Source organism: Eptesicus fuscus, chromosome 13, assembly GCF_027574615.1.
Source record: "Eptesicus fuscus isolate TK198812 chromosome 13, DD_ASM_mEF_20220401, whole genome shotgun sequence".
Taxonomy (NCBI): Eukaryota; Metazoa; Chordata; class Mammalia; order Chiroptera; family Vespertilionidae; genus Eptesicus; species Eptesicus fuscus.
Window position 1 is genome coordinate 78442977 of NC_072485.1, and position 17281 is coordinate 78460257.

The window sequence follows — 17281 nt, forward strand, 5'->3', positions numbered from 1 at the left end:
CCCGCCTCTCCCAGTCCCGGGGTCTAGGAGGGGCTTTCCTTCTGTTCCTCACGCAGGGCAGAGGCCAGCAGTCTTCCCTCCCTCTCGGCGTCCCCACCCTTCCGGCAGTCCAGCCTTGCCGCCCAGAGTCACCTGGCCTCGACTTGTGGCGGCTTGTTTCTTGTTTCTGGACGATTGCAGCTGCCCAACTGGTCTCCTGCTCCCACCTCCACCCTCCCAGACACCTGGTCCCGCTGCCACACCTGTCATCTTCCGGAGTCGAAGCTGGCCTCTCCCACAGCACAGGAAGCCCGGGGCCTTAGCCGCGGGGCTCTGACACAGGCAGTGGGCGCCTCGGTGTGGGCGCACTGAGTGGGAGCGAGGAAGCCGGCAGCTCCAAGGGCTTGCTGGAGAAGGTGGCGTCTGAGCTGGACCCTGAAGGACTTGGGGGTGAATAGGCAGTGACTGGGAGGAAGGATGTGCTGAGGTGGGGGAAGAGCCAAAGGCTTGGAGGCTGGTATGGGTGTTAGTGCTCCCCAGGTGTGGCTGGGGTGTCAGATGCCCTGGGCATCCAATGGGGAAGGTGGGCTGTGGTCAGATGCAGGAGAGCCAGAGTTCCCAGCTGCAGAAGCTGGACTTCCATCTCTGGGCAGGACTGTGACTGTGCTCCCGTATGCAAGGCACAGGACAATCCAACTAAGCCAGCTCTAGGGAAGCCGGCCACCCCGCTGGGAGACAGACAGGACCGTGACAAATGGTGACAGAGCTCTCAAAGAAAGTGAAGGAAGAAGCTCAGGGCGGGTTCCAGGGCGGGGCCTGGGTCCAGGCAGTTCCACTCCAGCGCCTACACGGGGCGGGCTCTCATCCACCCTGTAACATGTGTGTAAAGGCGTTTTGAAACAAGAGGCGTGCCACAGCTGACAGGCGATGTCGTTTTAGTGGTTACAGTTACCACTGGGAAGGGCAGGAGTAAGGGCCCAGGTGTGAGTCTGGCCCAGGTGGGGGTGGGAGTGGCCCTGGGACCACCAGGTCCTGCCGGAAGGAGCTGAGGGTGCAGCCCCAGGAACAGCCGCGAGGTGGCCCAGGCTGAATGGCCACTCCTGGATGTGCGGTCCGGGGCTGGGAGCGTGGGGACTCCAGGACTAGCCCTCCCCAGGGCAGGGGGGCCCAGGGAACCCCCTTCCTCGGGTCTCAGAGGGATTTCACTTCAGTTCGGGGATCTCAGCCCCAGCACGAGGGGCCTGGCCTCCGTGCTGACCATCGGTTTGAAGGGCAGTTCGGTCACAGCCCGGGAACTGGGTCCAGCCTAGCCAACTGGGAAACAGGTCAGCACCCAGTTCCGTCCTGCGCTGCCGGGCGGTCTGGGCAGGGAGGGCCCACGCTGTCAGGTCAGCACGCAGAAGCTCCGGGTAATCCGCCGCCAGTAGTTTCGACTGCGGCTGCTGAGAGCCACCTCGAGGGCCTCTTGGAAGACGGCGTGGACGTTTTCCTGGAGCCGCGCCGAGCACTCCAGGTAGGCCACTGCGCCCACGGACCTCGCCATCTCCTGGCCCTGCCGGGAGGGTGATGGCCGTGAGGTGGGGCTGCCGGGCACCTCCCCGCTCCTCACAGCCCTCTGGGCTCTCCCTGGAGTCTCCGGGACACAAGCAGAAGGTGAGTTTTTCTAGGGTCCCCACGGCTCCTGCCCCCGGGCTGGACAAGCGCTCTTATGGCTTCCGAGGCTCTCCTGCCCCCGTCCTGGGCTAGGTCTCTGCCTCTCCAAGTACCGGCTAACTTCCCGGGTGCGGAGCAGAGAGGGGCCGGCAGACTGAAGAGCTGGGGGTCTTTTCTGGGCCTCAGGTCCCCCACCGGGGATGTGGGTGGGTAGAACTATCTGATGTGCACCCCACTGTTCTCCCTTCCACAGCTGGAACCTTCCAGAGTATTCTAGGTACCACTTCCAAGCACCAGCGGTCTCTGATACCTCCCTGGCCCCACACCCCGAGTGCTGGACACCTGGCGCTGCAGAGAGGCTGTGCTGGTCAGCGTGCCCCGAGGCTCCCTCTCCCGGCACCCCCGCCCCCGGGCTGGGCTTCCTACCCTGTGGTAGGTCACGGGCTCCAACTTATCCTTCCAGAGCTTCTTCACCAGTGACCTGTCCTTGCGCAGATCAGTCTTGCAGCCCACGAGGATGATGGGCACCTCCTTGCAGAAGTGATTCACCTCTGGGTACCACTGCGGGGGGAGGGGGGGGGGGGGTGTGTTAGCCGTTGGGAGTACTTCCGTCTCCGCAGAGGGGGAATGGCTGTCCTCCTGCTCCCCAGGCAGCTCGATCACCCATCAGCAGCACAGCCAACGTCCAGGGAGACCGACTCTGTGCCAGGCTCTAAGACGTTACACCTGTGGACTCACTAACCCCCCAGGCCCCTAGGAAGCAGCACCTATCATCAATCCCATGATGCACACGTGGGAACTGAGGCCCAAAGAGGCTATATAACTGGGCCTTGGTCACACAACTGGAAGTGGCAGGTTTGGGCCATTCCCGCTAGAACCCTGCCTCTCTACCAGGTAAGGGCTCCCATGACTCCCTCCTCCACTGGGTGAACTATGTAAGCAGATAAGTGCTCCTTTGAAGATAAAGCAGCTTATGACATGATTGCCGCGGCTGTTGGCTGGTGGGAGGGAGCGCTGTCGTCCTGAGTCAGCTGCTCTTTGGAATGTGAGGCTCCCGGTGACTCAGGCTGGACTACAGCCCCGAGGCCTGGAATCCACGGCCCAGGAGGGCATGCCTGCTCTGGGGGCCCGTGCAGGGAAAAGGGGCATCAAACGACTAGCTCCTGGAGCCACCTGGGGCCCGTGTGGGGTCCTGGGCAGACTCCCCACATCCCAGCCCCCCACAAAACTGCCCCCAGAAAGGGTCTCCTCCGTGACTCCACCCTGCTAAACCCAAAGTGAGTCCTCAGCCCTCACCCTCCCTGAACCCTGACACTGGGAATCATCGCACCTTCCTCCAAGACCTGGTCTGCACTTCGCCCCAGAAACCCACTCTCTTGGTTCTTCTCGGGTCTTACCAGCACCCCCTTCTCAAAGCTGTGGGTGTACCTTTCCTCTAGCTGCTCTTGCTCTCCAGGTGACCACCCTCAGTCCATGGCTCTGTCCAGCCCAGCCCAGTCCAGCCCGCTCCTGGGAACTGCAGACTCAGACTTCCACCTGCCTACCTGCCACCTCCACTGGGATGTCCACCAGGCCCCGCCTCCCACCTCCCCACTCCCAGCTTGCTCCTTCTCATCTTGGGAAATGGCAAGTCCCCCTTCCAGTTACTCTGGTCAAAGTATCTTTCTCCCACCCATGTCCAAGCCACCTGCAAATCCTGATGGTTCTGCCTTTCAAAGAGATTGAATATACACCCACCTCTCACTACCCCCTCTGCTAGCACCATCCCAGCCACCACCATCTCATCTGGTCCCCAGTGCCTAGAACAGTGCCTGGCACATGGATGCGCTCAGTCATTGCTTCTGAATGACTGCATGGAGCAGAACGCTTGGGTTCAAATCCCTGCGTTACCACTTCAATAGATGTGTTTCTTGGAGCAAGTGACCCAATGTGGGGATAATAATAGTATCTGCTCCCTAAGGTTGTAAGGGGGTCAGATGAGTACATATATGTGTGTCTGGAACAGCGCCTGGCACGTGGGAGGTTCTAATGCTGCCACCATCGTTGTTATAATCACGAATGCTGTCACTGGCTGTGCTCCGAAGAAACCTGAGCACGCCATTCACATGGAGGCCCTGACACCTGTGTGCGGCTTCTGGAACCCCTGACATAACTGGGGGGCATCCTGGGAGACTGCTGAGAGGCAACAGCCATGCAGATGGGGGGCTGAGAGCTGCTGGAAGCTGACTGTTCATGTGACCTTGGTCAGGCCCAGGCAAGGGAAATTCAGGGGCCCTGGGCCACCCGGCATTCTCAGGCAGGGTCACAGTGTTCTGCGTCTGCAGCGGAGAGCAGGCGAGGAGCACTGGACCGGGAGTCAGAGGCCAGACCCTCCCACCAGATCCCTGCGGAACCCCTGGCAAGTTGCTGCCCACCTTGGGGCCTGGCTTCCCCGTATATATGCCAAAGGCACTGGCCCTGATGTCATCCAGGGCCTGCTGAGCGCTGACAGTCTGCTGGGTCCAGAGGGGGTGTAGTGGGAAAAAAAGAGTGGGGGTGGAGCAGTGTGGCCTGGCTTTGGGGGCTCTGCCTCCCACTCCCCCCCCGCAAGTACCTACCCGGGTAAAGATGTTCTCAAAGCTGTGGGGGCTGGTGACATCGAAGCAGAGGAGCAGGACACTGGCGTCAGGGTAGAAGAGGGGCCGCAGGCGGTCATAATCGACTTGTCCTGTGGAACAGGGGTGGTCACTCCCTCCGGACTTCCTGCCCACTGCCAGCACCTCCCAACACCAAGCCCTGGGTCCCACGAGAGCGTGCGTGCGTGCGTGCGTGTGTGTCTGTGTCTAGTTCTGTTTCTCAGTGTCCAACACAAATTTGGCACTTAGGATTGCCATTCCACATGAATGTGCCCCTTGGGGCAGTGTTCCCCTGGCCTGCCTGCAGGATGTGCCAGCCCTGGCCTGGGTGAGACCATGCAGGGATATCCCTGTTTTGGAAGGTTGGGGCAAGGCAGAGACCCAGCCTGGAGGGACTTTTTGCCCAGGGCTTGGGGCATGGGGTGAGGAGAAAGGCAGGCGATCCCCCAGAAAGGTATCTTTGCCTATCCAAGGTAAAGGGGCTGCTGGGACTGAGGTTAGCTTTGAGCTCTGATGTAAAGATGACTCTGACCCCTTGTGTGGGCAAGGTCAGGAGGCTGGAGAGCAGAGGTCAAGGTCAGGCAGATCTTACAGAAGCTAAGCCACGGTGGGATGCTGAGGCCAGGAACAGTCCACCCCTTGAGAGCAAAGAGCTCTGGACTCTCCCTTGTCTCTAGGACATGGCCAGCTGCCCTGGGGTTGGGGAGGCCGTGGACACAGGCACAGATGCAAGGAGGGTTCAGTTCCTGGGGGCCCTAATCCTGGCCCACACCTGTCTCTTGGAGAGTGGTTGACCTCCCCGGCGCAGAAGGAAGGGAGTGGGGCTCGGCTCCCAGCTTCTGGGGCCCCTCCTTCCACCCTGCCCCTCCCTGGGCCCTGCACACCCACCTGCTGTGTCCCAGATTTGGAGTGTCACAGGTTTGCCCTGCATTTTCATTTTAACGTTGAGCCGCTCAAACACCGTGGGTGTGTAGCTCTGAGGAAGAAGGGGACACGGGGAGGTTGTGAGGGACAACTTCTGAAGGGGAGCAGCCCCAGTGCCAACCCAGAGCCCGGAATGCCTGCAGCACTGCCCTCACTGGGAGTCGGCAGAGGGTAGGGTGGTAGTTTCTGGAAGCGGTCTGGTGGGGTTGAGGCCTAGGGCCACCACTTCCCAGCAGTGTGCCCGGCAAGACACCAGCCCCCCGGTCTTCCCTCCTCGGATGTAAAGTGGGGACATTAGGGTACCCAGCACAGCGTGTTGCTGCAAGTCTTCAGTGAGATCCTCCACACAGAGCCCTTAGCACAGGGCCCGGCACAGAATGAACACTCGGCACATGCCGGCCACGGTGATTTCTATCTTTGTCCCCCTGGACAGGGGACAGGACCACTTCTGAGTCTTCCTTCATGCTGTCCCCTCCTCCCGGAATGACATTAACCCACATTTGTTCGTCCGCTCATTCATTCATACATTCGGTCATGACACCTTCTCCAGGTCCAGTTCTGGACACCGGGAACAAGAAACGAACAAGACTCGGTGCCCGAAATGAACAAGACTAGTGCCTGTCTGCAGAACATGTTGTCCTTTGCCTTTCAACCTCTCACAATCCAACCAAGTTCCCTGCCCAATGCCACCTCCTCCAGGATCCCCTCCCACGGGCCCTGGTTTCTGCCCTTCTTATTGGCCGTGTCTGGGCTCGAGAGAAGGTCACCCGGGCCCGGATCCCCTTTGCCCGGGCCTGGAGCTTACTCCCTCTCCAAAAGGGAGGGTGAGTGGAAATAAGACAGGTTTTGGCCCTTGACGGTTTGGCTCAGTGGATAGCGCGTTGGCCTGCTGACTGAAGGGTTCTGGGTTCAGTTCCAGCCAAGGGCACATGCCCGGGTTGCAGGCTTGATCCCCAGTAGGGGGCATGCAGGAAGCAGCCAATCAATGATTCTCTCTCATCATTGATGTTTCTATCTCTCTCTCCCTCTCTGAAATCAATACAAATATATATTTTTTAAAAAGAAATAGGACAGGTTTTGTACACAAATGCAGGAATCAAGGTTTTCAAAACTCCGCCACACAAGCCCTCTGCCCGGAGGGGCACGCTGGCTGCTGTAGCTGGGGTCCCAGGCCTTGCTCACTTGCTCAGGGCTGCTCAGGGAAGACAGCCAGGGAGACCCTGTCCACCCCCCACTCCCCATGCTGGGTGGGGCCTGCCTGGGACTGGCCCTCTGAGTCAGGCCCTGGCCTCTGGGAGGGGCAGCCCCCTCTAGGTGGGTCTGGGTAAGTGCAGTCCTCCAGGGCACTTGGGAAGCTACAGTGGGAGGGTGAGGAGAAAGGCAAGTTCAGAGCCGGCAGCTGGGGCAGATGGAGACATCGAGGATGGCCCTGGGGTAGGGGCTCAACCCACTCTGGACTCTAGTCACCTCTCACCCCCTCTGCTAACAGGAACGGAAAAGCCTCCAACGCACCTCCCCATGCCTCTCTGCCTGTCCAGGGCCCCTCTCCTGGGGCCCTTGGCCTGGCGGGGGACAGTGTGATATGGTGGCTAGGAGCACTGCTTAGGACTGGCTCTGGCCCTCGCCAGCTGTGTGACCTTGGGCCAGTGTCCTCACTGGTCAAAAGAGAGGAGTGTCACCTCACAGTGTGACGGGGAAGACTGGCTAACAGGTGTGGTCCAACATACATGTCCGCCACCCAGAAAGCGGGTTTCCAGGGACAGTGTCCACACCAGCCACTGTCAATCCCTCCAGCTCGAGCCCCTGTCCCCACCAGCCTGTAACCGGAGGGCATGATGCCTGGTGAGCTCCGAGCCTGGCCACCCACTCACCAGTAGAGGGGTCCTGTGCAGGCAGACACCTGTCAGCACTTTGCAAATGCCTGTGGAGATTGCATGTCACCCACATTCTCTCGGGATTTCCTGTGGATGTCCGTTTACCCGCACCATCTCTGACCCCTGCAGCCTTGGAAAGTCAGTAGTATCCCCATTTTCCTGATGAGACACTGAGGCCCAGAGAGGGGAAGTGACTTGCCCAAAGCAACATAATGGACAGCTGGCTGAAGATAGAGGCAGGTTTGTTCCCATCACCTGCCTCCCCTGAGGTCACCCGCTCTAGGCCTGGTGTCAGGAGTGAGCAGGGAAAGTCCAGTTCTATGATGTGGGGCTGGGTTGCTCCTCTCTGACTAGCAATTGTCACCAGCCTTCCCCTATTCTGGAATGTTATCCTGGAGACTCTGTCTCCATCTTCTCTCGTGTTCTTTGAACCCCCAGGCAGGGTCACTCTGCCCATAACGTCAATAGCACCTAATCTTATCTGTTGAGCTGTCCTCAGTCAGGAAGGCAGGGCCCAGCCTGGGCTAGGCCAGGGCAGAGATGACTCAGGCTTGGGTCTGCCCTCATGGGGCCCACAGTCAGGGAGACGGATCATTACAGAATGGGGACACAGCTCAAGAGAGGAGAGTCAGGCCTGGCCAGCGTGACTCAGTGATTGAATGTCGACCTATAAACCAGAAGGTCACGGTTCGATTCCGGGTTGGGGCACATGCCTGGATTGTGGGCTCAATCCCCACCAGGGGACATGCAGGAGGTAGCTAATCAATGATTCTCTCATTATTGATGTTTCTATCTCTCTCTCTCCCCCTCTCCCTTACTTTCTCAAATCAATACAAATATATTTGAGAGAGAGAGAGAGAGAGAGAGAGAGAGAGAGAGAGAGAGAGAGAGATATGAGTCGGGGCTTCCCTGCACAGCACACCGATGGCAGTCCCTGTGTGGAGGAAGACTCAGCTGGCTGTGCTGTGGGCTCCCCTGTGGGAATGGTTGCTGCCATAAATGTCAGCCAGGAAACCCCTGCCTCAGGAGCTCACTTACTCTGCCCCTCCCTCCCCTGAACCCCAGGTTGGGGCACAGCCAAAGGTCGCTGAAGCCCCTCCGAATCCCAGCCTGCTCTCTGCTCTTTGCTGCAGGCAAGAGGCCTGGGAGATGGGGCCCCAAGTCTCCTAGTCCAGGCTCTCTGGGCTTGGAGGACTGCCAGGAGGAGGCATCCAGGGTCAGGAGCAGAAGGCTGGGTCCGGCAGGCAGACACTGGGGGCTGCGGAGAGTGTCCTGGTCAGGGGTGGGAGACTTGGGTGGTAGGCCAGCACTGCCACTGCCGGGCTCTGTGCTCCAAGGGAAGACTCTGTCTCCCTGGCCTCAGTTTCCCCACCTGTAAAATGAAGGCCTTTCCAACTCTTAGATCTTGTGTTTCTTTTATTAGTTTTATTTTTGTTCACTCTCACCTGAGGATATTTTCCCATTGACTTTTAGAGAGAGTAGAAGGAAGGAGGAGAGACAGAAACATCCATGTGAGAAAGACACAGAGATTGGCTGCCTCCTGCATGCGCCCCAACCGGAACTGGGGATCGAGCCTGACCAGAGTGGAACCCACGACCCTTCAGTCTGCAGGCTGACACTCTATCCACTGAGCCAAACCGGCTAGGGACCTTGTGTTCCTTTTAAATGAAGAGGCCTCTCGTGTGTCTGGAGGCAGAAGGGTTCCTGTGAACTCAGGGTCCCTAAATAGGGAAGAGCCTAGACAAGGGCAGGTTCATCCCCCAGTTGACAAACATGCCCCCCTGGGCCAGCTCCAGTGTGTCCTTCAATACACCCATTTCATCAGCTGTGAGATGCTGTTCCATATTGTAACCTCTCTGACATCGGGATGGGTCTCACCATCAAGGACACTGGTCTCAGAGCCCAGGACACCGTGGTGAGGCCCCACCCTCCCAGCCCCTCTCCTGGGACCCGCAGGCCTGGCCCCTCTGTGGGGCTCTCCCCGCTGTGCTACAATTGCTGGGTTCTCCCGGGGGCCTGGAAACACATTCCTCACAACTTTAAAAAAAGGTGACTGCCGAAACCGGTTTGGCTCAGTGGATAGAGCGTCGGTCTGCGGACTGGGGGGTCCCGGGTTTGATTCCGGTCAGGGGCATGTGCATTGGTTGCGGGCGCGTCCCCGGTGGGGGATGTGCGGGGGGCAGCTGGTCGATGTCTCTCTCTCATCGATGTTTCTAACTCTCTATCCCTCTCCCTTTCTCTCTGTAAAAAATCAATAAAATATATTTAAAAAAAAAAAATAAAAAAAAAAAAATAAAAAAAAGTGACTGGCCAAAGGAGGTGACATCAGCTCTGTAAACCACACGCGTCAGCTCGATGCTGCCACAACGGAAAGAAAGGTCTGACACGGTTACTAGGCTTGGTCTCTTCTGCCTCCCCCATCCATTTCCCAGCGCCTGCGCAACCCAGGGGTTTGCAGGGTCCTGGGAGAGGCAGGAGGGAGAAGAGACGCCAAAGCAAACCCATGACCCCCAGGAGAGGCGGCATGGTGGGTGGGTCCGCCTTGGCTGGGGACACAGGCCTTTTGCCCTGGTGCCCAGCAAGTCTGCCTGGACCGTCAGTGAGCATGCTGCTGAAGGAGTGACGGTCAACACGCCTGAGCACCAGGGACATGCCAGGTACCCAGTGGGGGTCATCTCTCAGCCTTCCTTGAACTCCACCTCTCCACCACCCTGGCTCCTTCCACCCCATGAAGTTGTATGAGGAAACTGAGGCTCAGAGAGGCTAAGCAAGTTACTGAGGGCCAGAGGAGTGCGAAGGTGCCAACCAGCTGTCCGACTTGACTCTGGTGTGCTCTTACCCTCCAGGGCAGAGCCTGGGGGGGGGGGGGGGGTGTTCACTGCAGGGGCAAAACGGGGAGAAAGTATGATGTTTCCCAAGAAAGACATTGGCCGTATTTAGTGAGTCCTTCCTGTTGCAGATTTGGAGCTGAGCAGGTGATCTGTATGGACTCACTCTTCACAGTGACCCTGGGCGGTGGGCACCATTGTTATTCCTATTATGCCGTTAAGTACAGAGGCACAGAGAGGGTAAGGGACTTGCCCAAGGGCACACAACTGTGAATGGCAAAGTCATCATTCGAACCCAGGCAGCCTGGCTCCAGAGGTCAGTTCCGCTTAGCCAGGCAGTGCCACCAAGTGCCACCCTCCCGGTTGCCCGGGGACACCCTCCCAGGTAGATGCCATTCTCCCAGATGATATCATAGAGGCCCACCCTCCCGAAGGCAGAGTGAGAACCGCGTTTAACCCCACACTCTGCTGGGAGACCCCGCCGGAGGCCAGCGTGGGCACACATCCTCGGCAGCTCCCGCACAGACGGGACACACGGGAGCCCGTGCGTGACCGTGGCCAGGGCGCTGGCACTCACCTCGGGGAAGTCCCCATCGGCGAAGACCATCAGCAGCGACGTCTTCCCGCAGCCGCCGTCGCCCACGAGGACCACCTTGACCGACCGCGCGCCCTGCGGCGCCTCCTCGCCCGCGGCCTGGGCCGCCTTCATCGCGGGGCGGCCGAGGGGCCGGGCGTCCGCCCAGGCTGCGCGAAGGCCGGGCGCGGGGCCGGCCCGGCGGGGCTGGAATGTGGAAGGGGCGGGGCGGCAGGAGGAAGTGCATGCGGGGCAGGGGGCGGGCAGGGGCGGGCAGCGGCCGGCGGGGAGTCCAGGTGAGAGGCCCCAGCCGGGATCCGGGCGCAGCGCTGGGCGGAGAGGCGTGGCGTCGGGGCTCGAGTGGCGGAAGGGGGGGAGCCCTTTCCCTCCCATCCCATTCAGCCACTAATGGAAACTTTCCTGAGCACCTACTGTGTGCGCCCGCTGGGACCACCGGAGCGGGGCACCCAGACTCAGTCTCTATGTCCTCAGGGGGGAATTCTGGTCTGATAGGGGTGGGGAGAGACAAGCAGCTGGACAGTGACAGTGTGTGCAGGGGTGTGGACAGGGAAAGAAGAGGGAGGTGGGGGTCAGCCATGTTTGCCTACTAGCTCGGTGGGCACAGGGACTGGGTTCCAGGTGCCCAGCACAGGTGGAGCACCAGCAGAAGCCGGGACTTTGAGGAGGGGATGAAGGAACGAGTGCGCATTTCCCTAAGGGCTCTGGAGACGTTGTATAGCACCTGCAGGTGTTTCGGGCCGGTAGGAATGCGGTGAGCTGGGCATGCCCTTATGGGTCGGTTGCTGGCTCTGCGAGGCCTTGTCTGCCCGCCCCCAGCCAGCACCAGGAAGTTTCGCCGCAGGTGGGTGGCCACCTGTCACTTTGGCTGGGGGGTTATCTGGGGAAGCGATGGAATCTTCCACCTATAAAACGTTTAGACCAGGATCTGGGGCATGTTTGGCGCCATGTGTGAGTGATCCTCATGATTTCACCAACACTGATGGTCCCTCCGTGCCCAAGGGTCAGGGGACCCTGAACCGTTTAAAACACAGTCCCTACCCTGAGAAGCCCATGCCTAGAATGGGAGACAGGCAGGGGGGCCTCAGAGTAATAAGAGCTACAACAGGGGTGGGGACAGGCAGTGCATGGTTGTAGGGGAGAGGGTCCCCTCACCCGGGTTGGGGGACCAGGAAACCCTTCTGAGAAGAGGGACCAGAGTAGAGGAAAAAGTAAGAGTCAGATGGGGGAGGGGAAAGATTTTCCAAACCGAGGGAACAGAACATGCAAGGAACGGAGGCAAGAGAGAGGGGGTTACTTTGGGGTTCACTGAGGGCGAGGTGGCCTGGGGAGCTGGTGCTGGGGTGGGACTGGACAGTGGAGCACTTCGGGGGTCAGGAACACACGTCGAACCTGACCTCCCAGCCCTATTAGTAACCAGCATTGAAATCTGAAAAATGAGCACAAGAGCCTCCCCAGATGCTGAACTGAGTGTTTTCACTAAAGCGCAAGGAAACAGGGGGCAGAAGTCTTTGCCCCGCCCCCGGCCCCCACTCAGGTCATGATGTCACCTGCATGGAGTGCAGAGCCCGACACATGAGAAAGCACCCTCAGCCCTGGCCGTGGTGGCTCAGGTGTTTGGAGCATCTTCCTGTACACGGAAAGGTGGCGGGTCCGGTCAGGGCACATACCTAGGTTTAGGGCTGGATCTAGCGGGGAGGCAACCAATCAGTGTTTCTCTTTCACATCGATGTTACTCTCTTTCTCCCCCCCCCCCCCCCCCTTTAAAATAAATGACGATGTCCTCGGTGTGGAAAAAGCCCTCTCAGCCTTCTTTGAACCTCACTGTGACCCAAAGAGGCAGCCGGGCAGGTGTCAGTGCCCCAGCCTGCACAGAGGCAGAGCCCAGACCCCTGACCCTGACTCATCTTCCAAGCTCACCCAGGGCCTGGTCAGCAGACTGAAAGGAGCCTCGCCTGGATATAGAGGAAGCATCCTAGGACTGCCCCACCCTTCAGGTGCCCCTCCCTCCCCGAAACTGCCACAGGGCTGGGCAGTGACTTGGCACCGGGCTTGGTGTGTAGCCACTGAGCAGGGCTCTCCGCCCCGAGGAGTGGTGGGGAGGGGCCCCATCCCCCAGTGACGTCTTCCCCACCGCTGCTGTCATCAGGCTTTGGGTGGCAAGGCAGGTGAGGCCAGGCTGGGGTGGAGGGAGCTGAGAATCAGGCAGAGGCATTTGGCCTTGGTTGCTATAGGGATAATCACGCTGACACACTCTCGATGTGTGTCATGCTTTACAGTTTCACTGAACATTTCCTAATGATAACAGCACCCATTAATGGGTCCCTAACCCTGTGCAGGTACTGTCCCTGGCCGGTGGGGATTGTTAGCCCCGTTTCACAGATGAGGTACCTGAGGCCCAGAGCGGTTAAGTGCTTGTCTAAGATCCACACCTAGTAAGAGGCAAAATCCTAGGTCTGGCCACAAAGCCGCACTCTCTCCCGACATCACACCTCACGTGCATGAGTTCATTCAGCCCTCAGATCTACTGATGTCAAACCCCAGCTTTACCCCCACTCTATGCTCAAGCTTCTGCAAGAGGGAGATTAGGGCCAGGGAAATCTGCCCTGGTTGGCAAGGAATTTCCCCAAATCTCAGACATTGCTGGGCCCTGGACAGCGGTGTTTTCCTGGAGTTTGTTTTGGGGTGAGGAGGTGGCCCGGGTCAGCTGGCCCACCAGGGCACTGTTATACGGTTTACTGTTACACTGTTTTGTGAGTCTGCCGTTTACTGCCAGCCTGCGGTGACTCAGCCTCGTAGAGTCCCACTGGTCCCAAGCCCAGAGTCCTTTGGGAACCCTGAACAGTGGGTCACAGCCCCAAAGACCCTAGAAAACAGAGATGGCCAGACCGGCCCTCCTTTGGCTCAGGATGTTATGTCCAATTGTCTGCTTGGCTGGACAAATGGGAAGAGAAGGAAAATGATGGAGCAGGGGGGAGAGGAAGGAAAGAAGGAAGGGAGGAAGATGGGCTGACTCAATAATCTAAGTTAAGAAATGAATAAAGGAACAAATGGTTGCACGCATGAGTGAATAAGCGCATGACCTGAGTTCAGGGTCAGCAGACAGGTGACTACCCTCCAGCTTCCATCTGCTGCATTTTCTGACACCCCCACCCCCAGCCTCCCTGAGGCCCGGAGTCCCCTTCTGTTCCAGCCGAGTCTCTGCTGCCCCCGTGTGGTGGCTCTGCTCTCTGCACCGTCATCACAAGCTCTGCGTGGGGTTCCTGGCTCGAGGTGTGGGGTGTTTATGGATGAACGAAGGAGAGGGAAAGTGGGTGCCAGGGCCGTGGAACTTCAGAGTCCAGTCCTGCCCTTGAGATGACTTGGCTGGGGACACAGGCCCTTTGCTCCTCACACCTCCCCATGTACCGTCCCTCCCTTTCATCCCAAACACCAAATCCCAGGAGGAGGAACTCCACCCAAAGCCTTGGCCTCACGTTTACGGAGCGCCTACTGTGGGCCAGACCCTTGGCATGTGTCATTTTATTCCATCCAGTGAAGTATGTGTAATTCTTATGCTCTTTGACGATCGCGGAAACTGAGGCCCCAAGATCCCACAGCTGCTAAGTGGAGGAGCTTGGGTCCTAACCCAGGTCACGGGGCTCTAGAGCCTCTACACACAGAATCCCCAGAAGTCAGAGTATGGGAGGGGGCGCTAGAGACTTTTAATCCAATATGCTCATTCTTGGGGAAACAGGCTCTTGAGAGGAAGGGACTTATCACACAGCAAGTAAGCAGCAGACACAGGCCTGTGGCAGGCAGAACCCAAAAGGGCCTCTTCTCTCTAGTTTTCTTCTGTCGGGCTCCCCAAGACCAGCTCAGCCTCAGTGGCCACTTGACTGGAGCCCAGGGCTGGGGACGCAGCCTTCTGCCCCTGCCTCACCATTATTGACCCTCTGGGTCCGAGGAGAAGGTTGGCGATGGGGTGGGAGAGGGTGGGGAGCGAGGCAGCCCTGTGGTATGTATTTATTTAGCCATTGGGATCGTCCCTTCCGGTGTCTGCAGTCCCAGACGACCGCAGGCGGGAGAGAGGAAGGAAAGTCTGGAGCTGCGGGCACTGTGGGCGATAAGCTGGCTGGTCCTGCTCCTCCCACATGCGGGCCTGGCTGGCCCGTGCTGCTGGCCAGGTCAGCAACCTCCACACCTGTCCTCTCGGGTGGGGCTCAGTCTATCGCTGAAGGCTCCCTGACAGAGGGGGCCGGGCACCTTCCAGGCAGGCCCATAAGCCCGGGGTTGGAGGAAGGGGGAAGAGAAAGAAGAGGCAGAAAGAGATGGGAGCAGCTGGGTCTGGGCCCTGTTGAATGAACTTAAAACCTAACCCAGAGCAGCCTGCCAATGTCCCTCGTTTCCCCCTTCCTGCCTCCCTCCTGACTTGTCTGTGGCTCCCCACTGCCAGCAGGACAAGGACCTTCGGTCTCCACCCGGACAGGAAGTCTCCTCAGCTCAGCCACACCTGGCCTGTCCCTAGACACATGCCACACTTGTGCAGGCAGTTCCCCTGCCTGGAGGTTCCGCTCCCTCCTCCGTGTGTCCAGTCTGCCTGCCCTGCAGAGCAGAGCTCATGTTTCCACGTCCTCTGAGCTTTCCCTGGCGCCAACCTTCACAGGCTCCTGCAACAGCCTGGCTGGTTGGCCACCTGTCTCCCCTGTGTTGGGAGGGGGTTCCACACAAGCTCTTCACAGTCAGGCCTTATAGTGGGGGGGCCCCCGGGGGGTGCCGGGAATGTCCACCCAGATCCTCCTCCTCCCATGCTTGCTGTGATCTTTCAGGAAAGGTCCGGGGAGGCGGAAACCATAACAGCCTGGGACCCAGAGGGGCTTCTGTGCGCCCTCCGCTCCACTCCTCAGGAGCTGGGGAGGGGGCAGTGCTGCCTAGTGGTTAAGAGCATGAGCTCTGGAGCCTGAGCTTGAATCTCAGCTCTAAGCCTTTTAGGCTGTGTGACCTTGGGCTAGTCACCTAACCTCTCTGAGCTTCCGTTTCCATATCTACAGAAAGGAGATGACACAGTTCCTCCTCTAAGTGTTCGAGTTGCAGGCTGCACAGCAGCATTCACTGGCTCGCACAGCCCTTCTCCCCCCCGGACCTTGCCTCTGGCTCTTTTCGCGCCCATCCTCCCTAAGGGCTTCGGCAAGGTTGATGTATCAGCCGAGTTGTCTGCCCCTGCTCCTGCCCTTTCCCATATGCTCCTCCCTCTGCCAGGAATGCTTTTGGGGCCTTATCCACCCTTTTTGGCTTTATGCTACTTCTTGCCCCGAAGGCTCAGGTTGACACCACCACCGGGAAGCCCTCCTTGATATGCCCCACTGCCATCCTCCCCACCAGGCCTGGCTCAGGGCTTCTCTGAGTTTCCCAAGCAGTGTGCTGGCATTGGTCCTAGTCATGGTCTCCCAAACCAGACGGGGGCCACCCCTCCCGGCCCTCCCCCAGCTCTGGGCACCCCGCAGCAGGGGCAGCACGGGCACAGGCCCGAGTCCCTGGCTCCTAAAGCAGAGATGAAGGTGTTCAGGCTGAGCAGGGCTCCTGGAAGCCCCCTCCTTCCTGCCCCAGCTTTATTTTGGTTCTAGAATCGTTCCAGTCAGCATACTCAGTCCCCACCACGCCCATCCCGGTGCACAGTCAACATGTCATGCAGTTAGAGGGAAGGGAAGAGGGCAGCGGGGAGTCATGGCCCGCGCTGCACAGCCTGGGGTGGGAAGAGTCTGGGCTCTCCCCGGCTGCAGAGGCTCGCCCGCTGTGTGTCCCCGGACCCTATGCTGGCCTGGGCCGTGCAGACCTCCTGGCCGTGTCACACGGGGGGAGCCACAGTCCTGCCTCTAGTCCCACTGCCACCCCGGGCCTCCCACTGTGATCCAGCCACCCTCCCCTGCCACATCATTGGGGATAACCAGCGGGCCTGGGTGTCCATGGCTCACCAGGGCCAGAGGCAGCCAGCCCAAGAGCCCATGTGCTCCCCATGGATTGCCACATGGAGTAGATACTGCCCCCCCCGACACCCCAATCCCTTTGAACCAGAGCCCTCAGCTATGAGGGGTGCACAGCTGCCTGCGGTGGATGGAAGCCGCCTCAGCCAGTGACCCTTCCTCCAGCTGGGGGTGGGGCAGAAGCCAAAGATGATGCATGTGGGGGTGACAGCCAACCCCCTTTCCTTTTGAGCAGGACCCCTCTGGGTGCCATTCACACTCCGAGCTTCCCCACGCCGGCAGGCCGAGGCTAGACACTTGAAGCCATGGCTTGCTCGCTGCCCCGGCCTCCCTCTCCCCTGACTGGTTTCTCCTGAGGGCTGTCCCCTGACACAGCCCGTGCCCTTGAAGCCTCATCTCGGGGTCTGCTTTGGGAACGTGCCCTAGGAGACACCTCCTGACCCCTCTTAACTGTCCTTCGATGCCGCTGCTCAGGCTGCCCCTCCCTCCAAGGCCCAGCTCAAGGGTCTCCTGCTGCATCCACCGTGTCCTCTCAGGGGCCTGCAGCCGCCAAAGGCCTGACCCACAGATCCCCTGCAGTCTGTGTTCTGGCCGCCCCACCGTCCCCCAGGCGCCCCCAGGCGGAGACATCTCTCCCCAACAGGGCCTGGCCTGGAAGGACTCCCGCAAACGCCGTGGAGCCAAGGCCTGGAGTGCGTGGGACTAAACACGGGGCCTGGTCGGGGCCTCTGCGGACCTCTGGGTCTCCTAAGGGTCATGGTTCAAGGGAGTAGGTTTCAGAGAATGACGCCAGAGCCAGCGCCCCATGTGGCCTGCGGGCCTCTGCTTGGCCTGGTCTCTTGGTCTCTTCTCCTGC

At 59.4% G+C, this 17281-nt stretch overlaps 1 protein-coding gene across 2 annotated transcripts; it reads right to left on the reverse strand.

Moving 5' to 3' along the window:
* Window positions 1–897: 897 nt before the first annotated feature.
* RHOD (ras homolog family member D) lies at window positions 898–10702 on the reverse strand. 2 transcript variants are annotated; one of them, XM_008147030.3, is made up of 5 exons: window positions 10451–10649; window positions 5136–5223; window positions 4230–4339; window positions 2059–2193; window positions 898–1531 (listed from the first exon to the last, which is right to left on the reverse strand). In XM_008147030.3, the coding sequence occupies exons 1-5, from the start codon at window positions 10580–10582 to the stop codon at window positions 1364–1366; spliced, it is 633 nt and encodes a 210-aa protein (XP_008145252.2). In that variant the 5' UTR covers window positions 10583–10649; the 3' UTR covers window positions 898–1363. The 2 variants fall into 2 exon arrangements, with proteins under 2 accessions (XP_008145252.2, XP_054580844.1); XM_054724869.1 differs by lacking the exon at window positions 5136–5223 and having other exon boundaries at window positions 10451–10702.
* Between the last annotated feature and the right edge of the window lie 6579 nt (window positions 10703–17281).

Coding starts and splice junctions, on each gene's coding strand:
- RHOD (XM_054724869.1), bottom strand. CDS start 10,694: ATGCACTTCCTCCTGCCGCCCCGCCCCTTCCACATTCCAGCCCCGCCG. Junction 2,194..4,229: donor TTGAGAACATCTTTACCCGG/GTAGGTACTTGC, acceptor CTCCCCCCGCAG/TGGTACCCAGAGGTGAATCA. Junction 1,532..2,058: donor AGCCCGTGACCTACCACAGG/GTAGGAAGCCCA, acceptor CCCTCCCGGCAG/GGCCAGGAGATGGCGAGGTC.